Raw genomic sequence first — 26,553 nt, 5'->3', positions numbered from 1 at the left:
CAAAAAACACTTATGCATTTTGTGAAATGTTTGCAGATCTTTTGATTTTACTTTCAGAAATCAGTTTACCCGAATGTCATTTGCATGAGAAAAATCACAAGATGTCAGAACAACCAAGTTGTTATTTCATTTTTTTTTGTCTGCTCTGGTCTTTGATATTGCAAATAAATGTCCAGTAAATAATGACATAGCTAAATTGTTCTATTTTCACGTTTCACTTTTATGATTTCCTACTCCGACTAAAAATAGTAATTTTGTACACAAATTGCGGAAAAACAGTCATCAATCAAAACCCTGCCATCCAGCACAGACTGTATTTGTACTAATAAATGTAAATAAACAGACTTTATTCATGCCCTTGGAGATAATTCATTTTTGCCATATTGAGCCACCCTGTCTCTGGGATGTAGCCACATTGAATCATTCTGAGGGAGCTGAAGGGGGTCAAGGGTCACAGTGGTGACCCATCGACTTTGATATTTGAACGTGTGAATTCCCGGTCCAAAGTCTGCTTCTCTGATCTCCAGGTTAGTGATGTGAAGTGAACAAGGTGATAAATGATTGTAGTAGTGCCATGAATCAATATCCTCAACATGTTGCACATTTCTAAAACACATTTCACAGGGATGGGAGTGCTTCAGGTTGTCGGAATTTAGAAACACAAATGGCAAATTTCATCAGTACAATGAATAAATGAAGCCCTGTTCAATAATCTATTAAATTGTTTAAGTAGCCTAATTGTTGTGTGACCAGCCGTATTCAACAAGGTGATCATGACATTTTGAAGAATTCTGGCAGCAAAAGTGTGTTTTTCAGAGCAAAATGTTGGTAAAAGGTTTTTAAGTGATCACAACTAAATATTCAACAACAAGTAACAAGCACTGAATCTTAGACTGCAGAAGTTAGAGCCAGCTTTGGTGAGTTTGAATTGCTTATTGTGCTGTTGTTGTTGTTGTTGTGTTTGGGGGTGGTTAGGTGCTTGCACTGCAGTTTCGGTTTCTGTCTGCCCAGTAGAGAGGTCGTTCACGAGGGGTCACACCTTCTATTGTCTGGCTCCAGTCACATCAGACAGGGGCGGGTCAGCCGGGCGCAATCAGTCAAGTTGGAAACAGCTGTGACTCCGTCAGGTACTTCACAGCACAGACTGCGCTTGGGCGTCAGCCACAGCGTCAGCCTAAGTAGTGCGAAGACCTGCGAGTCTACTTGCGCGAGTCCACCGAGCAAGGAAACCGGCTTCACTGAGGTCCATTTGTCACAGTCTAATATACAGGACTGTCTCAGAAAATTAGAATATTGTGATAATTTCTTTATTTTCTGAAATGCAATTAAAAAAACAAAAATGTCATACATTCTGGATTCATTACAAACCAACTGAAATATTTCAAGCCTTTAATTATTTTAATATTGCTGATTATGGCTTACAGCTTAAGAAAACTTAAAAATCCTATCTCAAAATATTAGAATATCATGAAAAAGTATACTAGTAGGCTATTTAACTAATCACTTGAATTGTCTAAATAACTCGAAACACCTGCAAGTGTTTCCTGAGCCTTGAAAAACACTCAGTTTGGTTCAGTAAACTAAATCACAAGTATGGGGAAGACTGCTGATCTGACTGCTGTCCAGAGGACCATCATTGACACCCTCCATCAGGAGGGTAAGACACAAAAAGAAATTTCTCAAAGAGCAGGCTGTTCACAGAGTGCCGTTTCAAAGCACATTCACAAAAAGTCTGTTGGAAGGGAGAAATGTGGCAGGAAACGCTGCACAACCAAGAGAGATGACCGCAGGCTTAACAGCATTGTGAAGAAGAGCCGCTTCCAGAATTTGGGGGAGCTTCAAAGACAGTGGACTGAAGCTGGAGTCCAGGTATCAAAAGCCACTGTTCACAGACGTGTCTGGGAAATGGGCTACAATAGCCGTATTCCCATGGTCAAGCCACTTCTGAACTCAAGACAACGGAAAAAGCGTCTGACTTGGGCTATGGAAAAGAAGCACTGGACAGTTGAAGAGTGGTCCAAAGTCCTCTTTTCAGATGAAAGCAAGTTTTGTATTTCATTTGGAAGTCAAGGCGCCAGAGTCTGGAGAAAGGCTGGAGAGGAGCAAAATCCAAGTTGCTTGAAATCCAGTGTGAAGTTCCCACAGTCAGCGATGGTTTGGGGAGCCATGTCAGCTGCTGGTGTTGGTCCACTGTGTCTCATCAGGTCCAGAGTAAATGCAGCTGTGTACCAAGAGATTTTAGACCACTACATGCTTCCTTCTGCTGAAAAGCTCTATGGAGATGATGATTTCATTTTCCAGCATGATCTGGCACCTGCCCACAGTGCCAAAACCACCAGTAACTGGTGTACTGACCATGGCATTACTGTCCTCGATTGGCCTGCCAATTCCCCTGACCTGAACCCCATTGAGAATTTGTGGGGTATTGTCAAGAAGAAGCTGAAAGACACCAGACCCAACAATGCAAATGAGCTAAAGGCCGCTATTGAAGCATCCTGGGCATCCATAACACCTCAGCAATGCCACAGGCTGATTGCCTCAATGCCACGCCGCATTGATGCAGTAATTCGTGCAAAAGGATTCCCAACCAAGTACTGAGTGCATTAATGGACATTTTCAAATGTTTGATTTTGTTTTGCTGTTATAATTTTGTTTTTTTACTTGGTCTGAGGAAATATTCTAATATTTTGAGATAGGATTTTTGAGTTTTCTTAAGCTGTAAGCCATAATCAGCAATATTAAAATAAAAGGCTTGAACTATCTCAGTTGATTTGTAATGAATCCAGAATGTATGACGTTTTTGTTTTTTTAATTGCATTTCAGAAAATAAAGAACTTTATCACAATATTCTAATTTTCTGAGACAGTCCTGTACAATGTGTTTCTTACGTATCCCAGTCATCGTCGGCAACTGGAAAAGACGCGTAGTCCTCCGCAAACGCAATCCACACAACCTGTCCGCTCTCTCTGGAAGTGGTCCCAGCCCACACTCAGTTATCTTCGGTCTCTGGAACTGTCAGTCCGCAGTTAATAAGACAGAATTCATCAGTTCTCTGATGAAACTCTCAGACATTCAGGTCCTAGCCCTGACTGAGACAGGGATCCGCCCAGAAAACTCAGCTACACCAGCTACACCAGCTGCACTCTCTGCGTCCGCTGCACTAAGCCACACCCCTCGCTCTACTGGCCGAGGAGGCAGTGCTGGCATTCTCATTCCGTACAACTGGTCCTTGTGATCACTGCGCCCGTCGAACAACAACACAACGTTTAAATATCATGCTCTAACGGTGACTACTCCCATCAAAGCATATATTCTGGTTGTGTACCGCCCACCAGGGGGTAATCTGGATGGCTTTGTCTCTGAAATGGACATGTTATTCTCTGACATCCCTGAAGATGGCACACCACTGATTGTCATGGGAGACATGAACATTCACGTTGACAAACCTCAGGCACAGGACTTTTTGGCACTGATGGCTTCCTTTGCACTTGTACTGGCTCCATCTCCTCCCACCCACAAAGCTGGCAAAATCCTTGACTTGGTGCTGACTCGTAACTGCTCCATAGCAGAGGTGACAGTTACTCCACTACACCTATCTGACCATTTCTTGGTAAAATTTGCAGCTGCCTTTCTGCCATTGCAGACACCGACACAGATGGTCTCCTTCCGCAGAAACCTGAAGTCTCTCACAGCAGCTCAGCTCTCTGAGGAGGTGAGCTCTGTCCTCCCGGACTACTCTCACTTCTCATCACTTCCTGTTAATGAGGCTACAGAAACACTCTGTTCCTCTTTGGCGTCCTCTTTGGACAAACTCTGCCCCTGGGTGTCGAAACCAGCCAAGAAAAAACAATCAAGTCCATGACTCTCAGAAGTTCTGAGAGAACAAAGAGCTAGACTCAGGGCAGCAGAAAGAAAGTGGCGTAAATCACAACAGCCCGCTGATTTGTCCTCATACAAACAGAAACTTGCTTCCTTTACCTCCCGCTTGCAGTCCGCAAAGAAAGCTTTTTATCAGAACAAGATCTGTGCAGCTTCTGATTCCAGAAAAATGTTTAATGGCATTCAACTCCCTGCTTTCTTCTCCAGCTGCTCAGCCATCCACTGAGCTGACTCCTGATATGTTCGCCTCCTTTTTCACTGAAAAGGTGGCTGCAATCAGCAACCAGTTCTCTGAGCCTGACCAGCCCAGTCACCTCAAACCCACTACTGCGCCTTCTCTCTGCCCTTTTGCTCCTCTGTCTCCTCGGTCTCCAGACTTCTTCTGAGCTGAAAACCGACAACATGTCCTCTCGATCCAATACCCACCAGCATCCTGCAGACCATCTTGCCCATAATCAAACCTGCAGTCACGCACATTGTCAATTCCTCCCTGGAAACCGGCATTTTTCCTGTTACCTGTTAACAAGCCCGCGTCACACCACTACTAAAAAAGCCTCATCTCAACCCAGCCCAGGTTGAAAACTACAGGCCAGTCTCACTTCTACCATTCCTGTCGAAAATACTGGAGCGCTCAGTATTTAACCAAGTCTCTGAACACCTGCGGAACAACAACCAACTTGACCCTTTTCAGTCGGGCTTCAGATGCGACCACTCCACCGAGACTGCACTCCTTTCAGTCACAGAATCTCTGCGGCTGGCAAAAGCTGCTGGTCAGTCCTTTGTCCTACTGCTGCTGGACTTGTCTGCTGCCTTTGACACCGTGAACCATCAAATCCTCCTATCCTCACTCTCTGACCTTGGCATCTCAGGTTCCATCCTGTTGTGGTTCACGTCCTACCTGTTGAATCTTCTGTAGCGGCAGTCCCTCGTGCTGCCCGGGAACCTCCTCCGGCCGCTCCCTCCGTTGTAGACATGTCTGCCTTCTACACTTACTAGAAAATAAACTCACAAGGAGACATGCTTCCTTCTTCTCGGCACAGCGCACTCACTCGCGCTCTCTCCTACAAGAGGAGGTGTCACTCCTTTTTATTTTTCAGTGACAAAACGGAAAACAGAACCAATCAGAACACATCGTACAAAGATTGTCTATTGTAACATAACGACAGATATCGCACTCTAACACTACCTCACAGGCAGATCTTTCAGAGTGTCATGGCGAGGGGAGGTGTCAAGATCACATGGCCTATCAACAGGGGTCCCTCAGGGGTTGGTGCTTGGCCCCTTACTCTTCTCTCTACACCACTTCACTTGGTGCAGTGATTCGCTCCCATGGCTCGTCCTACCACTGTTATGCTGACGACAGTCAGCTCTTCCTCTCTTTTCCACCTGACGACAGGACAGTCTAAGCTCGGATATCAGCATGTTTGGCTGATATCTCCACCTGGATGAAGGAACGCCACCTTCAGCTAAATCTGTCTAAGACTGAACTCATGGTCTTTCCAGCTTGTCCAGCCTCAGATCAGTGTCCAACTTCACTCGAGCCTACTTGTGCCAACTAACTCAACCACAAACCTGGGTGTCATGATTGATGACCAGCTGACTGTTAACGTTCATGTGGCCTCAGTTTCTTGGTCTTGTCGTTATGCACTCTACAACATCAGGAAGATCAGACCCTTCCTGACCCAACAGGCCACACAGCTTCTGGTTCAGGCTCTCGTGATATCACGCATTGACTACTGCAAGTCTCTTCTGGTGGGTCTCCCTGCATGTACAGTCAAACCTCTACAGATGATCCAGAATGCAGCAACACATCTGGTCTTCAACCAGCACAAAAGAGCTCATGTCACTCCTCTGTTCATCTCCCTTCATTGGCTTCCAGTTACAGCCAGGATCAAATTCAAATCTCTCCTCCTGGCTTACAAATCGCTTACAAGAACGGCTCCGGCCTACCTGGATTCCCTGATCCAGGTCTACTCTCCTTCACGCCCTCTTCGCTCTGCATGTGAGAGACGTCTGGTGCTTTCAGCCCAGCACGGCTATAAATCTCTTGCCAGACTCTTCTCCTCTGTTGTTCCCAAATGTTGGAACGAACTACCTAACTCTGTGCGTTCTGCTGAGTCTCTTTCTACTTTCAAGAGACAATTGAAGACTCAATTGTTCAGAGAACACCGAGGGACTTAATCCGACCCCATGTTTGGGGAAGAATAGGTCAGGCGTTCTAAAACCCAGCACTTATGTACCACTGACTAAGTTGACACACACACACACACAAAAAAAAGAAAGAAAAAAGGAGGGGGTGGGTAGTGGCTCCTCTTCTGCAATTTGATGGCAACTCCCTTGACCAATCGCACTTGAAGCAATTGAAGCAGTTACTAATGGTTTATTTCTTTCTTATGTCTGTATTCTTGCTTGTGTTGTACGTCGACAAAAGCGTCTGCTAAATTAAATTGTAGAATTGTAGAATATTCCCAGTAGAAGCAGGAGGGATGGAAGTTTGGCTCAAACGCCTGATGAATGTAAGATAAGCTGTTGCTACCCAGTCAACATGTGAATTTGCATGTACACTATAGAACTTCTTTAGATATCAGTGACCATATTTATTACAGGCCAAAGGAGAGCTTGTTGGCAAAGCACATTTTGTATAAATGACTGTTGAGTTAAGCATGATGACTTTAATGTAAATGCATAATTTTTTTACCTTTTAAACGGTGCTTTGGGAATGTGCCTTTGAGAGATCGCATGTGACATTTTTTTACTGCTATCATAAAGTGCAGAGAAAATATAAATCCTTTTTTGTTACCACTGGGTTTTTCTTTTCTTTGCTTTGATAAGGTTATTGAAGAAGCTCCTTAAAAACTTCATAGTTACTAAATGTAACTCCAGTTACAAGTGTATGTGTGCCCGCCTCCGGGCTTCACTATTGGTAATCCTCTTGGCGCCAGCCAATCCACTGAGACCAAACTGAAACCTGCGCACCAATCCTGCCTGTGTGTTGGCACAGCACCACACCCCTCCCTGAGGGCATAAAGCCGGTACTCGCTGCTTAATCTCCCTTCTTCTGAATCACCAAAGAAGGAAGCAAACAGCTGGGCCAGCAGGTAGGCGGGCACACATACACTCGTAGAACTGGAGTTACGTTTAGTAACTACTAATTCTACGTCGTGATATGCTTAGCCCGCCTACGGGCTTCGTCATTGGTATAAACCAAGGCGAAGGCTGCAGGGAATGAATGTACTTCCAGCTGGCATGCTGACAGGATTGGTGCGGAAGAAAAATGGAGGTAAACAAATCGTACGTCAGAACAGCTGAAATAACTTCCAGGAGAAAATGGGGCAAGCAGCCTGACCGAGGCACTGCCCAAAAGTGCATAAGCATCGTCAAGTGACACACACACATGCCGACCGGGGCAAAGCCACAGCGGCAGGTGAAGAACAGCCGGGCCACGAAGACCAGCACGGTTAGGCGACAGAACCCCTGTTCTCGCCAAGAACCGACATGGCCACAGTGTCCGTGCACATGTCCATCAGATATTAACGCACAAAGGTGGACGCGGACGCCCCAGAGGCAGCCTGGCAGATGTCACCCACCGTGACACCTCTGCACAGGGCCGCAGAAGCAGCCATACTCTGTGTGGAATGAGCACGAATCACCACCGGCGGCGTAAGATTCTGCGCCTCATAAGCAGCTGCAATAGCGCCCCCCACCCAGTGGGCGAGACGCTGAGAGGACAGCGGAGCTCCACGCCCCCTGGCTCCGTATCGCACAAACAGCTGATCCGTAGTGCAACAGCCAGCTGTGTGCTCAACAACACAGAGCCCTGACCGGGCAAGCAACCGCAGCCGCGGGTCGTCACCGGACGAACCAGGCAGGGAGCAAAGCATCCTGATCCGGATCACCCGCGACCAGAAGTCTGAGGTGATCACCTTGGGATGAAAAGCCGGATTAGGCCAAAGGTGCACGAGACCCCCATCCGGGCTGAACACCATGCAGGATGGGTGGACCGACAGGGCAAAGAACCCCAAATCTCTTGGCGGACACTAGCGCTAACAAGATGGCAGCCTTAAAGGAGAGAAAGCGGTCTGCCGCCTGCTCCAAAGGCTCAAAGGGGGGTCCCTTAAGACCCTCCAACACCGTGTGGAGGTCCCACGGGGAGACCACATGTCGGGGGGGGGGGGTGGCCGTAGGCGACACGCCACATGCAGAAACCGCTTCACCAGCGTGCAGAGAAGCTGCTGAAACCGCCATGACCCGCTGCAATGTCCGATGCAAACACCGCCAGGGTGGTTGCAGCGCGACCACTGTCCAGCAGGACCTGGAGAAACTCCAAAACTCCACCGAAAGCGCAGGAGACCGGGTCCAAAACCCTCTCCAAGCACCACGTGGTGAAGTGCTGCCACCGAGACCTGGAGGCCTTGACAGTGGAGGGAGCCCTGGCACTCTGGATGGTGGAAACCACTGCTTGGGGAAGATGGAGTTCCACTAATCTCACCCTCTCAGCCTCCAAGCCAGGAGCCTCCCACCCAGGAGAGGGCGGGACCGAAGGGCGCCCCCTGCCTACAGCAGCCCATCGGGCCCGTCAGGAATTGGCCACGGGTCTCCGACCGCTAGCTGGACCAGGTCCGCGAACCATCGGGCACTCAATGAGTCTGGAGCCACCACAATCACGTGGAGGTTCTGTGTCCTTACCCTGCGCAGTGTCGTGGATTTTTATTTAAAAAGTATCCTCGGCCAGTTGTGATGGACAAAAACCCACAAACACATTTTACAGAAAAATCTTCAATTATATCCACTCTTGATCCTTGAAGTCTTCAATCGTGGTGTTCCTCGGAAAAATCAGAGAGTTGGAGTCAGAATGCAAAATAGAGAGCTTTATTACTGAAACTCCTAGGAACCAGCGTGACTGTCTGAAAACTGGCGCACGGACCGCTCTCCGCTCCTTCTCTTTATACTATTTTCTGGGAGTACATTGCATCTCATATGACTTTTCGTTAAACTACACACATGCTGCAAAACACTCCGTAACATTCCACACATCTAAGAGCACAATTGTGAATCTGTCATTTGTCGGGCTGCAGCTATCGATTATTTTAGTAATCGATTAATCTATCGATTCATTTGGTCGATTAATCGATTAATCGGATAAAATATATTTTATATATACATATATATTTTAAACATTTCTTTTTTTTATTTTGGCAAGCATAAAACTCACCACGGACAAAAAAATTAACTACTATTAATGCTTGCAGTAACATTTATTAAACTGCACGAGAACACTCATTGCTAGGATGAAAATTGCACTTTAAATTCACAAATTATTTGAATAAAAAATAAATAAAATACCTGAGAGAGGGCTAAGTCCTTACCTTCATTATAAAAAAAAATGCACATGAAAGCTGATTATTAAAGAACACTTCAAGTACGGCAGGCAATATTCAGTATTATCAAACAATTCCTATTGATATTAATTTGCCATCTATCTTGTGCAAAAAACAAAAAAAAAAACCAATAATACTCAGGCTGAGTCCAAAACAGCACATTCACCTTTTTAAACTGGCAGCTGCCCTAAAATTTTAAAGTGCATTCAAAAGAGTGCACAACAGCAATTTCAGAATAAAATCACTTTTTTTTTTTTTCCAGCATCGACGTGGTGCTGCTACAATACGCCAGCTCCGCTTGGCAGCACAAACTTTGCACTGAGCTCTTCCCTTTTTTTCTCTTAAATTTGTCCCAAACTTTTGACATTTTCTGGCCTTTCCTTTGTTGTCCTTCCTCCTTTTCGCCAGCATTTTCTTAATTCTGCTCTTCAACGCCCCAACGCGCTGCGAAAACGCGTCTGTGTTGCGACAACCCGCCGCATCTGACGCGTCTGCGTCTCGTTGCTGGTGGAACGCGCCTTCCCATTTGTTTTCAATTGCATTTTGACGCAGCTCTATTTCTCGCGTCGTTTTACTGCGCTGTGCTCTATCTGCTTGCTCCGACATGTCCGTGCGTCTTACACTCTCGTGCGGAAACATGCTGCGCTTTAGTTCCGGGCGCTACACGCCAGCGGTTTCACGGTAGTTTCACTGCACACAATTAATAAATGAATCCTCGAAGCAACATAATTTAATTCAAAGCTTTTTTATAATCGAATTATTCAATTTATTCGATGAATCATTTCAGCGCTATTCATTTGCCTCTCTTCCCCCCTCCCTGCAAAGGTGCCTGTCTGTGACCTCTTCTGAGTCCTTATCAGGATCCACTAATTCTCAATCCATCCTTCACAAATGCCAGATGTTGTTCAACAATTCACATAGTGTCACATTCCTTGTCAAATGAGCCCCATTTGCGTAAGAGGGAAACAGAGAGGCAAAGCCTCAAGTAGTTTTAACTTTAGAAAAAACAGACTGTTCAGCTGCCAAGAGGCTGCTGTAAAAATGAAAAATGGCAGGCAGGAGAACAGAAAAAGGATACATGTCTTTTCCATGCCTGTGTCCACAAGCACACTATTTCTAACAGAGACATGCATAATGTGAATAATATTAAATAACATAATATAATAAGCATGATGTGAAGAATATTACAAAATTATTCAACAGCAGCAACGGGGTTAAGAGGTGGGCTGGAGGGAACGCGTGGAGTGGGCCTCCCCGGGACATTCTGTCTGTGCCGACGTTGAGGACCCCGGGCACGTGTCGCGCTCTGAGAGAGGCGAGGTGCTGGTCCGGCCCAAGAAACTTCGGGACCCCACTGCCCCCGCTGGGTTCATCACCAACAAAGCGCTGGTCCGCGGCCTCGAAGCAGCCGCCCGCGCTCTTTCATGGGACGCCCTCTCCACAGCTACATCTCTCAAGAGCAGCTATCCTCCCCCTTCCCGTGCTTGTATGACTAAGCATCAAGCTCGGCAGGGCTCATCTGAGTACGACGAACCGTCAGAGCGGCAAAGCGGTGCCAGCCCGGGTCCCCGCCGTAAGGCGCCCCGCTCCCGGCATCACTCGCAACGCTCCCAGCTTTATTCGCCGGCCTCCGCTCATGTTAGCACAGCGAGGCATCAGAGCAGGGGAGCCATGCCGCCCCGGGCTACCGCCGTGCAGCATCCCAGCCCCGGAATCACTCATACCGCTTCCAGCGATGTTCTCCGCCGGCTCCTGTCTGTATGAGCACAGCAGAGCGGCAGAGCGGCGAACTTATGCCGGCCCAGTTTCCCATCGTAGGGCGCCTTGGTCCCGGCTTCATTTGTTACGCTCCTAGTGAAGTTCGCTGGCTTCCGCCTGTATTGACACAGCGAAGCCTCAGAGCGGCGGAGCTATGCTGGCCCGGGCTCCCGCTATTGAGTGTCCTGGACCCGGCATCAGGGCCGGTTTTAGCTATGGGCAATGTGGGCGACCGCCCAGGGCGCAAGCCATGTGAGGGCGCACTGGTGCCGTGCACACGAGAAAAAAAAAAAAAAAACACTCGCCAATATTCCAGACTTGCACTCATTTCCATGTCAAGTTAGTGGTGTGAGCGCTGGGGTGCCCTCATTTGCCAAGCCATACAGCTTGTACGTCCGTTCGGCTGTCCGAAGAGGCGGGGGGGGGGGACTGGGGGGGCAGACTGACACGTACGGCTTCAAAATTAATTGTATTTCATAATTAATACAGAGCCACACATAACTGACTGGGTTATGTGGGAAAAAAAAAAAATGAAAAAAAAAATTACGTAAATTTGTTTACGTCATGTGACTCCGGACTCAGGTGAACTGTGACCGGAAGGTGCTGGCAAAAGGTGTAATGTTTTGATCATGGATCCAAGTAAAAGACCAAAGAAGCTATCAGGTGCCCCGTTTAGAAAAAGAAGAAGAGGAGAAACAGGCAAAAGATAAAGGTATGCATATTTTTATGAGTTATGTGAATGACACTATTAGCCATTTATTAGCCTTTTGCTAAGCCACAGAAGACCACTGTATCTGGTATTTAGTTTTGCTGAACTACCAACTATTGTAATTGAGGCATCATGTCATGCAACTAATTTCACCCAGAGGCAACCTGGTATAGTTTGTGTTTCAAGTGCAACATGAAGTGAAAATTCACACAGACATCCTGACTGTGGACTTATTCCCATACGCTATATGTTAAGATCAATAACTTCTAACATAAATTGACATGGCATTTTGTAAAATACACGAGATATGGCTTTTTAAATAATTTGTTTTTCCGCAGGGGTTTTTCCTGCGCGCCGTTCTTGCTCTGCCGCGGCTGGCGGATGTTGTGACCGTGTCGGTGCTTGGCGGGAACAGGAGTTCTGCCGCTTACCATGTCGGTCCTTCTGGCCCGTCTGTCGTGTCCCGAGTGGGGTTACGGACCAGGGTTTTTCCCCGCCATGCTGCTGTGGCTTCGGCACGGTTGGCGTGTGTGTGTCACTATGGCGATGCTTATGCACTTTGCGGGCAGCGCCTCGGTGCGGGCTGCTTGCCCCATTTTCTCCTGGAAGTTATTTCGGCCGTTCTGAACGTACGGTTTGTTTACTTCCGCTTTTCTTCCGCACCAATCCTGTCAGCATGTCAGCTGGGAGAACATTCATCCCCTACAGCCTCCGCCTTGGTTTTTACCAATAGCGAAGCCCGTCAGGGGGCCAAGCATATCACCACCAAGAATTAGTATTTCATAAATGTAACTCCAGTTCCACGAGTGTATGCGTGCCCGCCAACCGGCTGGCCCAGCTGTTTGCTTCCTTCTTTGCTGATTCAGAAGAAGGGAATGTCGCCGTCGAGCACTTGGTGATGTACCCTCGGGGAGGGGCGTGGTGCTGTGCCAACATACGGCTGGGATTGGTGCGCAGGTTTCATTTTTTGTCTCAGTGGATTGGCTAGCGCCTGAAGACTACCAATAGTGAAGCCCGTAGGCGGGCACGCGTACGCTCATAGAACTGGAGTTACGTTTAGTAACTACTAATTATATTTGACGAAGATTAGATCAATTATATTCATTAACAAGACAATGTTAACATACGTAAATTGTGTAATTGTTCGTATTTTCAGTACACTTATGTAATGAAGTTTCATGGGAATCCGACGAAGCTTCCTGTTCCGAGCTTTACCCGTATATCACTGCAGGATTTCATCTGCCTTTACTATAAACCTCCTGCACAGAACTTCAGGCCCCAGGAGACAAGGTTTGCCGTCATTCCTCGACAAACAAGAATAGGTCAGAGTCCGACATATGTCTGGGTCACATGTTGGAGGGCTTTTAAATTTGAAGCTGATACAAGAAGTCAGAACTCTTCACTAATCTCGATGTACATCTACACATCTGAGGGGTATCGCGGGGTACCCATGCAGTTTTAAGGCTAGGTAGTCAGATCAACAGTTGTTTCCCCCATGAGGAAGCAGGATTTCCTCCTGTCCTCTCTGTCCACTGACTTGTATCATCACTGCACTCCTCGCAGTCCTCTTGGGAGGTGGTGTCCCACAAAGAAATCCACAGCATCAGCAAAAAGCTGCACTCTTCATTCAGTCCTCATTCACTTTGGTGTGAAGTCAACATCTGGTCTCCGGGGTTTTTAAACAGGTGCAGATTCAAGCACAGGCTGATGCATCATCTCTCATGAATAAAAAGAAATCTTTATATGAAATTATAACATCGATTGAAAATGACAGTTTGAAAATAATGATTAAAAATGTTCACTTTCTACGTGTTCTGTTTTTCATAGCTTGACAATGTTGGTTCACGAATGTTCTTGCTGAATAATGTGATCAGATTGTTTCCCACTTCCTGCCTTCCTCCGCTCAGCCCAGAGGTCAGTGAAAGCTGGTGGATGCTGCAGTTCTGTGACCAGCAGTAAGGACTCATGTGACAGGATGTCCATCACAGTGATTAAGAGGGGAAGGCGCCGTGTCTCGGTGTCATTGCTGCTCCATGCCACATGGCTTTGAGCACATCGGTCTGCTCCATGCACAGCTGGAAAGCTCTTCTGCTGCCTCGTTCACCACTGAGTGTTGATAATGTTATCCTCTTTGCATTTTACTGTCGTCATCTGCCTCCTGCAAGTCCTCTGCATCACTGCTGACATCGGTAAGAACTATTGTTTCAGTGACTTTACCTTTAATTCTGCAAAAGGCTCTTGAAGTGTTTTAGAACCACTGTTCTGCTGTGTTCTGTTCCAGACAGCGGCACCTTCCTGATCTTCAACGTTGACCACAACAGGTGCGTAAAGGTGGAGAGCCCCACCTCCCTTACAGCCGTCCCTTGCAACCCTCGTGCCAAGGACCAGCAGTTTCGCTGGGCTTCGGAGTCCCGCATCCTCAGTATCTCTCATAAGCTGTGTCTGGGCGCCACGGAGATTAAAGACTGGGTGAAGGTGGCCCTCTTCGAGTGCGACAAAAACAACATCCTGCAGCACTGGCAGTGCAAGAACGACACCCTGTTTGGCCTGAAAGACGAGGACCTGCACCTCAACTACGGCAACTTCCATGAGAGGAGCATAATGATCTACAAAGGCTCAGGAGTCTGGAGTCGCTGGAGGATATACGGCACTCGGAATGACCTCTGCTCAAAGGGCTTTCAAGGTAACCAGTCTTGGTGAACAATGAAGGAGGCTGTTACGCTATCGTTCTCTGAGTGTATTGTATTAAAACACACATACTGGTTCAACATGAAGCTGTTTTATACCTGGCTGCCTCAAAATGTTGAGTCACGCTTCAGAAACATTAGTGACATTAGTAGTTTGCACAAGTTACACATGACTTTGTTAAACCAAGCTGAATATCTTGGAGAATTAAACTTTTTCCTTTTTTTTTAAGTGATGTCAATGAGAAAAAATTCAAATTAAACCATTTTAATTCCAAATTGCAAAAGCATATTGTGCAAATGTTTAAAACTGTTTCTGAGTACAGATTTCTCAATCTATTTTTTTATGGTTTGTCAGAGAGGCTTTTGACAGCACTCTGGCAGTGTTTTTGTATGCTAAAAGAAAAAAATGTCCAGTATTTGTGTTTATTTGTGCAGTTTATTTGTTACTTATTAAAGGTATTATGGACGATGTTTTAGCCAGTGAATTGCGTGATGCGAATCTCAACTATTGGTCCTCCAACATGTCAATCACGCTGGAGAAATGCTTGCGTAACGCCGTCAAGCGCGCTCATAGGAGCGGTAGAGCAGGTGGGCTGGTCTGGCACATGCACGTTTTTCAAAAAGCGAGTAACAGACGTTTGTCTTTGACTTTTTCGAGAAAATCGTCCACTATGCCTTTAAGTAAAAGGTGTCATTTCAGTCAGGGGTCTGTGAAGAGATACACGTACAAGCTTCAAATTTCCACTCGAACATAATAGCAGACGCTTGTATAAGGATGTCGCTTGGCTTTAGTATTAGAGTAGTATTGTACATTTAAGTGAAGTCATAACAAAGCAAAATATCTTTAATTTGCTCAGTCTCGATGCTAACTGACGTTAAATCAATGATCTGTGTCTCCTCAGAGATTTTCACCCTTGGAGGTAATTCCTTTGGAGCACCTTGTCAGTTTCCTTTCAAGTATGGCGATAATTGGTACTCCGAATGCACAAAGGATGCACGTGCAGATGGACTGCTGTGGTGCGGCACAGACAGAGACTATGACAAGAGCAAGAAGTGGGGGTTTTGTCCGACTAAAGGTAAGTATCACAACACAAAATGACCGGTTTGCTCTTTCAGGCAGTGGTGCCGCACTTCACAGTCACTGCGATACACCCCCCACAGTTATCTGGCTTTATTTTACTGAGGTCAGCACTCACAGGTCTGGTTTCTGACCCCTCCTCGCTCCAGTCCACTGGTAGAACAACAGCACCACTTCATGTCACGACTTGACAACACAGCCCTGTCCTTGCTTTCCTCTTTCCATCCCTTCTTTCCCCTGATGTTGCTCGAAGTCTGGAGCAGGAAAACAGCTGAAAAATGGAAGCATTTCACTTTACTGCAGTCTTTTATAAACCACAGATGTGTGTCAATCAGCATCATTCAGAACAAACTTTGACCCTTATCTCTCATACTCATCATCCAGTAGCTTAAAGGAATATTTCACCAAAACAACAATATGGCCTGATTTTCGACTCACCCTCATGCTGAGCAACACTCTGGAGCACTTTTTTGATGTCTCAAATGCAGCCGGAGATCCGGGGGGATTTTCGTTGTCAACAAACTTCTATATGACAGGGACCGACAGAGCCAGAAAAAAAAAGGTCCATAAAGTCCACGAAAAGTGCCTTCATACTGCTCATCTGCTGTAATCCAAGTGTCCTGAGCGGGTAACGTCCATAAATAATTCGAAACGAGGTCACTGAGCACATTTTTAAAGCAGAAACAGAGCCATATCGTACTTCCGCAGTGCACGTCTGCGCGCGCACCCTGAACTATGGAAGCCGCGGCAGACCATGTCAGACGCTTTTGCGCTTTTGCTACTGTGCTAAAGCACAGTAGTCCCTGAAATGGGACTACTTTCAAGTTTGTTGACAACGAAAATCCACCCGGATCTCCGGCTGCATTTGAGACATCAACAAAGTGCTCCAGAGTGTTGCTCAGCATGAGGGTGAGTAGAAAATAAGGCCATATCATTGTTTGGGTGAATATTCCTTTAATGGTGTGTCTTTTCCTGAGTGTAGACTCCCCTGGCTGGGACACTGGCCCAGTCACGGGGGTCCAGTATCAAAGGAACTTGCAGTCAGCGTTGACCTGGCATCAAGCCAGGAAGAGCTGCCAGCAGCAGGGAGCAGACCTCCTCAGCATCGTGGAGCTCCACGAGCAGTCATACATCTCAGGTACGTGGCCACCCCCTCTCACCCACCCGTCCATTTTCATGCTGTTTTAAACCTCGTGTTTTTTTTTCTCGCTCGTGCTGAAGCAGGGTTAACAAGTCATTTGGGAGCGCCTCTTTGGATCGGACTGAACAGCCTGACGTCTGAGACTGGATGGCAGTGGAGCAATGGAAACCCATTCAGGTATCTGAACTGGGCTCCAGGTACGTGTCCATTTGGTTTTCTATGATGTGTTTGTAGCGTTTAGGTAAATTAAAAAGACACTCAGGAACTACACTCTGCACTTCCTGCAGGTCATCCCTCGTCGGAGCCCGGGCTCTCCTGTGCGACCCTGAATCCTGCAAAAGCTTCAAAATGGGAAACCAGTGCCTGCTCTAAGAAACTTGGCTACATCTGTCGCAGGGGAAACTCAACCAGTCTGCCTCCACCACCAAGTAGGACTTTTTTTCGAAATGACTGGAAGGAAACAAAGCGGCACAAGATTGAACGCTCAGCTCTTTATATATCTGTTCACAGGCAAGGAGCCCAGCTTCTGCCCCAATCACTGGGTCCCCTACGCAGGAAACTGCTACTACTTGGAGAGGAGTAAAAAGATGTGGAAAGATGCTCTGGCTGCATGCCGCAAGGACGAGGCAGATCTGGCCAGCATACACAATATCGAGGAACAAAGCTTCATTATCTCTCAGTCTGGATATTGTAAGTACAGAACGAACCCAAACAACCATGATGTAGGACTAAAGTACAGCATTACAACAGACATTCATATGAATTTATTGAGAGTATTTGAATATCTTGGCAACAAAGTAAACAATGCAAGGTGGATCTATTTATCTTGGATTATTAGCCATTATATGACTCACTGCTCGGTGTATTTCTAACCTCAGTGCCGACTGATGTCCTCTGGATCGGCCTGAATGACCAGCGGAGCCACATGCTGTTTGAATGGTCCGATAACTCCGACGTCACCTTCACCCAGTGGCTGAGCGGCGAGCCCTCTCACTCCGCCAGCTTCCAAGAAGACTGCGTCCTCATCAGGGGGAAGGTAACAACCGCCACTGTGAAAACAAACCAACCGACAACATCAAAACTGCATCAGCTCTGACAGTTAGAAGGTTTCCCCTGCAGGATGGGAAGTGGGCAGATCACATCTGTGAGAAGACGTACGGTTACATCTGTAAGAAGAAAGGATCCACCAAGCCAGCTGAAGGGATCCAGGTAGACGTCAACCCAGGATGCGTAATTGTGAGTGGTGATTTTTGAAAACAAGTATTATCATAGTGGGAGTAATACTTAATATCACAGTATTTTTACTTTTCAGGGCTCTGTCAGGTTCGGTTCATACTGTTACAACAGCGGAGTGGAAGCAAAAACGTTTGAAGAGGCAAAGCAGGCGTGCTCACAGGCTGGGGCCAGTCTGGTGGATATAACTGACAGGTACTGCACCGTGATGTGAAGATCCCACACAGAATCCACCTCATGAAAGAATCAAACGCATACTTATGGAATGCCTGGTACTGAACTAAGCTGTTTTGCATTTTTGTCAATTAAAAGGAGACTAATTTCCCTGGAAATCCACAGCTAAAGAATTTTCTCATACCTTCTCACTTTCCTGTTTCTGTGCATTTCATTGCAGATATGAGAATGCTTTCTTGGTGAGTTTAGTGGGTTTGAGGCCAGACAAGTATTTCTGGATGGGTCTTTCCAACACAGCTGACAAAAGCACTTTCAAGTGGACGACAAGAAGAAAAGTTACCTTCACTCATTTCAATGCAGGAATGCCAGGTAAACTAAACAAACTTATAGTATTCATCATTTAGAGATAAGATCCAATTCAAAAATTATAATCTAAATGCAAGATCTCAACACTTAATTAAAGAAAATTACTCTTAAAACTAGTGAAATTATCAAATATCTCTCTTAAAAGGAGATCTTGATATAAGAATATTAAACCAAGAAATAAGTCTCCGTATCTTAAATATATCTTAAATCAAGTGAGATGAGACATTTTGACTGAAAACAGGACTTTTGAACTTCGTAAGATTTTGAATTTTTGCAGTTTTTGCAGTGTAGAATAATGTTTTAAAATATAAAATATTCAAAAGGTTTATAATATAACATAAGCAACAAATTTTATATTGAAATCAAAATATCGACAATGTCACAAAAATATTTTGTCATTTTGAACTTGAGAAAACAAACATGAAGAACAGTTCAGAAAGCACAATGTTGACTTGTCGTTGATGTGATTGTACATCACTGTTGAGCATCGTCAAGATAAAATAAGGTCATCTCTAAAAATAAGGCTCGAGAAACTGCATTTCTGAGTGTAGATTTTCCAAAACTTATTTGCGATTAATTGATGTCTCTAAATTGCTGGTGGGTGTGACTGTGAGTGTGTGCCACAGCCAGCTGGGGTCAGCAGAAGAGGATCAGAAGCCTGAGCTGGATAACGTGGTCTAGAATATCGAAGAATAGATTTTATCGTTAAGTAAAACCAACTGTTGTTAAAACAAACCATAACGAGTCATTATTCAGGGGGAAAATGAGAAAAACATTCAGGGATTGTTTAACCAGCTTTCAGCAGAGTCACTGCTGGTCCTGTGTTTGATTGCTTCAAGTTCCTGACATTGTACAACTTTCAATTCAGTTTATTTGTATTTTTTTGTTTTTTGTTTTTTTTTTTTGTTATTTGATTTAAAAAATAAAAAGACAGACATCAAGGATGTGTTGCAATGACAACTGGGATGTTTGCCGGGCTTTGGGACGTCATCAGCTGCAGCAGGAAGGAGAACTATATCTGCAAGAAGGGGGCCGAGGGTGTGCACGTGACAACAGTTCCACCCACCACTCCGACCCTGTACTGTGCGTCCGGCTGGAACCCTGTCGCCGGCAGAAACGCCTGCTACAAGGTAGGAGAACAAACACAGCAGTGAAAGTTGTGCTGCTTGAAGTGCATAACACTGATCTTTTCTATTCATCAAATAGTTTTACAAGAACGCAAACAACGTCAAGAAGACTTGGCAGGAATCCAATGACTTCTGCCAGGCCATCGGAGGAAACCTGATAAGCATTCACAGTTCGAAAGACCTGAGGTGCCGCTTATACTCTGTGATGTACATCAGAATTCAGGCCAGAAAAACAAAGGTAACGATCGGGTAATCTGTGCTTCTGTTTTCCAAAGTTTGTACAGAGGTGAGCCAGCTTGGATAGGCCTCACCTACCGTGGCGTGCGTGAAGGTTTTGTCTGGAGTGATGGATCGCCTGTAAGTGGCGCTTCACATTCACAGAAAGTGATATTTCTAATTTTGACATTCCAGGGTATAATGATGTGCGTTTCCCAAAAAAAACTGTGATTTAGTTCGCCTATGAGGACTGGGGACGTGGGGAACCAAACAACCACAATGACAATGAACTCTGCACAGAACTCCAGTTTTATGGCGGTTACGGACAGCATTGGAACGATCGGCACTGTGACGCCTACAACAACTGGATCTGCCAGATACGTAAAGGTAACACTGGCAGAGACAGTCTTGAAAGAGAAGTTCAGATATTAAATAAAGCATTTCCCTGTCGTTTGAGGCGAGTACTGTGATTCTTATGTTTTCAGGAGTGGAACCCAAACCTGAGCCTGTAATTGTGGAACCAGGTAGGTTTGGCTAGCTTTGTTTATCATTGCCGTAGCATAAGTACAGCCCTGGTGTGCTCTAAATGACTCCTAACGCCAGTTTTCTCTTTACAGTATACAACAAGACAGATGACGGGTGGCTGATATATAACGACACGCAGTACTTCATCAACAATGATAAACTGGCGATGGAACACGCTCGAGCCTACTGCAGGACAAACTTCGGTGATCTTGCCGTCATCACAGGAGAAAGCGAGAGGAAGTTTCTTTGGAAACAGGCAAGAAAAAATCATGCTTCATCAAAATGTAGCAACATGGAATGAGAATTAAAAAATTCAAAAAATGTGTGCAAAAATTTGACATCAAAGCATTTGACATCTTAACTTTCAATTAGATATCTCAAGGCTCACACGGACAGTACTACATTGGCATGACAGTGAACTTGGATAAATCATTTAGGTAAATCATTCTACTTGATATTAGGAGTTCCAGAAAATCATCGCTGATCAGTTCATTCGGTAACGTCATGAGGATGATGCATCATTCATTTTCTTATTCTATTTCCAGCTGGTTAGATGGGACTCCAGTGACGTATACTGCATGGGACCGAAATGAGCCTAACTTCGCAAACAACGACGAAAACTGTGTCACAATGTACACGAGCATGGGTCAGTCAAATGCAAGGACGCTCCATTTCTTTTGTTCGGTTCAAGTAAGAATAAATTCTCATTGATCACATTTTCTGAACATTTCCATTAACTCTGAATTTAGGATACTGGAATGATATCAACTGTGGTTTGGAGTTACCCTCCATTTGTAAAAGAAGCAGCCATTCAGTCAATACAACAATGGTCCCAACCACAGTTCCTAAAGCAGGATGTGCACCAGAGTGGCTGTCTTTCCAAAGTAAGGTAATAATAAATTAATATATAGTTTTTGTCTGAATGGCATGTAAGTCATTTATCTCAAAAAGTTTCCCCCTCCTTTTATTTGGGATTGAAAATTACTGTTGTGTTATTATTCCAAATAAAAGTGAAAATGTCTCTTTTTGACACAGTGCTACAAAATAGTCACAGGGAAGGACAATAAGAACTGGCAGGACGCAAGGAAATACTGCCACGACCAGGGAGGGAATCTGGTTTCTATCCTGAATGACAGAGAGCAAGGTGATCAATGTGCAGTATCCTGAAATCACCTTTCTGAATAAAACCGTTTTCCATCTTGTTCCATCCTTTTTCCCCATCATGAGTTTCTCATTTCTTTCTTCGTAGCATTCCTAACAACACAGATGCTCCACCACAATCAAGACTTGTGGATTGGCATGAATGACGTCAACTGGGAAATGCATTTTGTGTGGACAGATGGCAGAGCCATTAAGTACACCAACTGGGCCGAAGGGCACCCAACAACAGTACCCGATGGTCGCTATTATATGGAAGAGGTTATCTATCACTCTGTGATTGACAGAGGGTTCAACTCTTTGCCATGAAGCTATTGATGGATTCTAAACAGTCAAAATTAAACAAAGTTGATCATTAGGGCTGCCCGATTAACCGACACCTCATCGAAATTGAGGTTTTAACTACTGCGGTAACCAAACCGCACAGGGCTGAGGTTTTTCGAGGCATTTGAGTGACAGACCCATCCGCCAATCAAAACGTTCGAGTCTCGCGTTCTGGGCCACCGGCCAATCAGAAATGACAACAGGAAGCAAGTATGTATGCACTGCACTGCTGCAGCTGACTGGCGTCAGGTTGCTAACAACAAACCCTGCGCGTGTGCTTTGCGGTGTCGTGAGGAGCAAAAAGTTTTCAGTGTGACTCGTTCACGGTGTGAAAATGGCTGAGATGAGAGGGAGCGGAGCAGTTGGTATTAAAAAAGAATCGTTGTTCAGTTGTTTGGACTTACTTTGGGTTTGAAAAAAACGACGTGGAGCCAAATGTCCGAGATTGTGTCGCCGTGCAGCAGCCAGATCCAGAGGAAACACGTCTAATTTGTACTACCACCTGAAGACTCGCTGCTACACATTACAGAAATGTCGACAAGTCGTAGGTTATTCCGTCGCTCACCCGATCGCCCGACAGCTCCAGCCTTCATCCAGCGCATGTCGATGCGCTCATCTTTCTCCATGAAAACATGAAGCACAGCCCAAGAATGTGAGGGAAGATGACCCCGAGTAGGATTACTAAACTGATTGTGATCCACGAATATTACAGCAATAAGGATTCATTTTTTTTTTACCCTTTATCTGTAGAGGGTGGCAAGTTCTTTTTTTTTTTTCCGAGTTGAAGTTGGTTTCACAGTGGTGCCTATTTGCAGTTCTTTTTTTTAATTTCCATTTATTTCACGTTGAAAACTGTTGTCTAAGTAATTTTCTCTGAACCATGGAAGCAAGACCAGTATTGAATTACAATTTCGACAGCATTGGGTTTTGATTCTTTTGTTATTTCATTAAAACGACGCACTCTTTTTCTTTTTTTTTTTCAAACGTGATGCAGACAGCACGGTGGTGTATCGGCTGCCGCTGCCTGAAGCTTTGTCAATTTAGTTTACATTAGATTATTTTATGTGTCAACTTGAGCAAGACCATGTAAAAGTAACAAGATTTTTTTCGACCAAAATTTTGGCTGTTTTCTGCATTTGAAAGAATAAAATGTGAAAATCGCAAATCGAATCGCAATCGCATTATTGGTCAGAAAAATCGCAATTAGGTTTTTTTTCAAAATCGTGCAGCCCTATTGATCATTATTGCTATTAATGCTAAATTGTTCCATTTTTTGAATGATTAAAGTGTAGGTTAGCATTTAAGAGACACACATTAGGTCAACTGATCTTCTAAAAATTCAATGATGGTATGAATTTTGGAGGAATAAAAAGCCTGCACACAGTTTCTAGCTAGCAAGCAAGCAGCCTGAATGAATGTGATGACATTCCAGGGGAAGTGATGCACCTTTCTCTGCCCGATAGGCGTTTGACTGTGTGATGATGGTGGGGAGCATCTCCAAAATAACAGGACACTGGAAGGTGGAGGACTGCAGCACAAATCTCGGGTTCATCTGCAAGAGGAACGGCGGTGAGTGAGATTTTATTGGGACCATGTGGGCAGGAAGAATTTCCTGCCGATACTTCATGAAAATACCTTGTATTTGTCCAGATTCTCAGATCGCAGTGGCACCCACCACCGTGCCACCAAATGCCTTCTACAAGCTTGGCAATGACTCCTACAAACTGGTGGCTCAGAAGATGAGATGGGATGAAGCTCGGAGGCAGTGCCAAGCAGATGATGCTGATCTGGCCAGTATCGTGAACCCCGTAACCCAGGCGTACATCACGCTGCAGATCTCTAAGCTCAATCAGTCTGTTTGGATTGGCCTCAACAACAATGTGGTAAGAAATCTACCAGTTCTACAATGACAGAGAGGTTATATAAAGACACAAGGCTTTATTGAAACTTTATGATAGGGATCATGTATTCTGATTTCCTAAACAGAGGACCTTTGGTCCAGCCTCAAGATGCTTAAATTATAATCAAGGTTTTTTCAAATACACTGTGTCATTATAATATATTCAGAATGTCCCTTCTCTGTATAGACAGTCAGTTCAGTTGGAGCAGTAGTTAAACTGTTGGACGAGTAGTTAAACCAAAATTGTCTAAACTTCAGTCAACATTGAACACTGAAATCTAGATAAATTAATATATTTATATTGTTTTCTTCAGTTGTTCAGTGCAGTCCTGCAGTTGCTTCTCTCTGCCTTCCTTTGTTTGGTTGTGTTGTTGATCACCACCCTACATATTTTCCTCAGCCTTGTCTGTTTTTCTATTTGCAGAGTGGGGGTCGCTTCAAGTGGGTTGATGGCTGGCCTCTGTCTTACACCTTGTGGGGAAGAAATGAACCCAAAAACAACTACGGCTGTGTTTATGTAGATGTGGACAAATTATGGAAGACGGTGCCTTGTACCAACACATACTATTCCCTTTGCAAAAAATCAACAGGTCAGACCGTTGTCCTTTTTTTCCTTCTTCTTCTTGTTGCTCTTTATATTAACTGTAAGTATTCTTATCCCAGTGTTTTGAAGATTGACATGCACTTTTTGGCCTCCTTTTCAGACATACCTCCCACTGAGCCCCCTCAGCTCCCTGGCAGATGTCCAGAATCTAAGGATAACAGCTGGATACCTTTCAGAGGCCATTGTTATTCATTTTTCCCCTCACAATCAGCTTGGTGGGCCATCGCTTCGGTGGAATGTCTAAAATTGGGTACATTGCTATGAATTCCAGTTGATCCACTATTAAACTGTTATACCACTGTGTGTAAACAATGACATTGTATTATTGTGGCTCTGCCTGTCAGGCGCCTCTCTACTCAGCATCCAGGACCCTGCTGAGAATCTGTTCATACAACAGAACTTGAAGCTTCTGCAGGATGGTGCTAAAAGTTTCTGGATTGGTCTGTACAAGACTAATAATGGTGAGAATATAATGCGAAATGCAGCTTTAGTGTCTCAGAGTCACTTAAAGTTGTCACCAACTCATGCCTAATGGACAGACAGGTTGTAGGTGAAATGAATACAGGTGATCAACAGAGTGAAAATATTGTCTTGTGTTTTTATTTTTACAGATGACTGGATGTGGATCGATAACACTGTTGTAGACTATACCAACTGGAAGGAAGGAATGCCAAAGTACAGTAAATGTGTGCAGATAAATTCTCACGGCGGACAGTGGAGTACGAACGACTGCAACACACACTCGGCTTTCATTTGCAAAATGCCCAAAGGTAGGTTCAGTCATTTCAGAAGATCATTTCAGATGGATTAGAGATAAATGAGGAGGATCTGATGTTTGGTGTGTGTTCAGGATGAAAAAGTGCTTCACATTAAATAGATGGTCACATTGGGGGTTACCTCTGAGCTTTTTCTTGTCAGCAATGTTGAAGGACAGGATGACAGCTGAGGCCAGGAAGGAAGTTTCATTAAACATGATGTTTGCAGTTGACGTGAGAATGACAGCAGTAGGGACGACGATTAATTCACGAGTTGATGTTTTTTTTTTTCTTGTCTATTTTCCTCAGTTGTCACACCGACAGAAAAACCTACAGCTGCTGGTATGTTAAAGAAAATTATTTCAGATCAATATGGCAAATGAAAGCTCTATCGCTGATAATGTAATGTCTGTTTTGCCTCCTCAGCACAAATTAAAGAACCTTCACATGGCTCTGCCGGCATCCCTGTTGCGGTGGTCCTCATGATTGCCTTAGTTGGATTCGGTGCCTTCCTCCTCCTCCGGAAACGAATTCCCTCCTCAATGCTGGGACAATCCACCTTTGATAACAAATTGTATTTCAACAATCCAATTCGAGCTCCTGTCGACGCTCAAGGTCTGGTGGTCAACGTAGAGCAAAATGAGCAGGCATAGCAGGATGGCAGAGGAGTGATAGCCAACAAAATCAGGTCAAACAATACCAGCAGATCTTGTCAACTTTTTGTTTGTGGATCACTTTATGAGGAAACTGGATCCCAAGCAAACCCTGAGCTGTTTTGTTTGCTTGTTTGTTTCTGTTTAACACTGAATTATGTACTGTGAAATTACTATATAATAACTGACATAAGCAAAACAGAGGATTTGGGACAAGACCTTCTGTGTATACAAAAAAACAATGCAGTTTGTGAAATGTGTGCAAATATTTTGATTTTACTTTCAGAAATCAGTTTACCCAACGTCATTTGCATGAGAAAAATCAGAAGATGTCAGAACAACCAAGTTGTTATCTCATTTTTGTGTCTGCTTTGGTCTTTGATATTGTAAATAAATGTCCAGTAAATAATGACATAGTTAAATTGTCCTATTTTCACGTTTCACTTTTAAGATTTCCTACTCTGACTGAAAATAGTAATTTTGTACACAAATTGCGGAAAAACAGTCATGAATCAAAACCCTACCATACAGCACAGACTGTATTTGTACTAATAAATGTAAATAGTCAGACTTTATTAATGCCCTTGGAGATAATTCATTCTTTCCATATTGAGCCACCCTGTCTCTGGGATGGAGCCACATTGAATCATTCCAGGGGAGCTGAAGGGGGTCAAGGGTCACTGTGGTGACCCATCGACTTGATATTTGAACTTGTGAATTCCCGGTCCAATGTCTGCTTCTCTGACCTCCAGGTTAGTGATGTGAAGTGAACAAGGTGATAAATGATTGTAGTAGTGCCACGAATCAATATCCGCAACACGTTGCACATTTTTAAAACACAATTCACAGGGATGGGAGTGCTTCAGGTTGTCGGAATTTAGAAACACC

At 44.8% G+C, this 26,553-nt stretch overlaps 1 protein-coding gene across 1 annotated transcript; it reads left to right on the top strand.

The window, feature by feature from the left end:
* The first annotated feature begins 13,786 nt into the window (after nucleotides 1-13,786).
* On the top strand, nucleotides 13,787-26,210 carry LOC115394027 (macrophage mannose receptor 1-like). Its single transcript, XM_030099141.1, has 30 exons — nucleotides 13,787-13,913; nucleotides 14,006-14,407; nucleotides 15,314-15,487; nucleotides 16,472-16,627; nucleotides 16,714-16,827; nucleotides 16,918-17,058; nucleotides 17,141-17,320; nucleotides 17,509-17,666; nucleotides 17,750-17,866; nucleotides 17,943-18,058; nucleotides 18,258-18,406; nucleotides 19,334-19,533; nucleotides 19,610-19,716; nucleotides 19,806-19,887; nucleotides 19,983-20,133; nucleotides 20,232-20,270; nucleotides 20,364-20,527; nucleotides 20,644-20,708; nucleotides 20,817-20,917; nucleotides 21,021-21,160; nucleotides 21,307-21,415; nucleotides 21,521-21,690; nucleotides 23,217-23,322; nucleotides 23,404-23,636; nucleotides 24,078-24,243; nucleotides 24,358-24,507; nucleotides 24,602-24,718; nucleotides 24,869-25,027; nucleotides 25,322-25,354; nucleotides 25,439-26,210. Exons 1-30 carry the CDS (start codon nucleotides 13,844-13,846, stop codon nucleotides 25,663-25,665), a joined length of 4,296 nt encoding a protein of 1,431 aa, XP_029955001.1. The 5' UTR covers nucleotides 13,787-13,843; the 3' UTR covers nucleotides 25,666-26,210.
* The last annotated feature ends 343 nt before the right edge of the window (nucleotides 26,211-26,553 follow it).

The sequence above is a fragment of the Salarias fasciatus genome, chromosome 9, assembly GCF_902148845.1.
Source record: "Salarias fasciatus chromosome 9, fSalaFa1.1, whole genome shotgun sequence".
Lineage (NCBI taxonomy): Eukaryota > Metazoa > Chordata > Actinopteri > Blenniiformes > Blenniidae > Salarias > Salarias fasciatus.
This window is presented reverse-complemented; position numbering and strand designations above follow the sequence as displayed.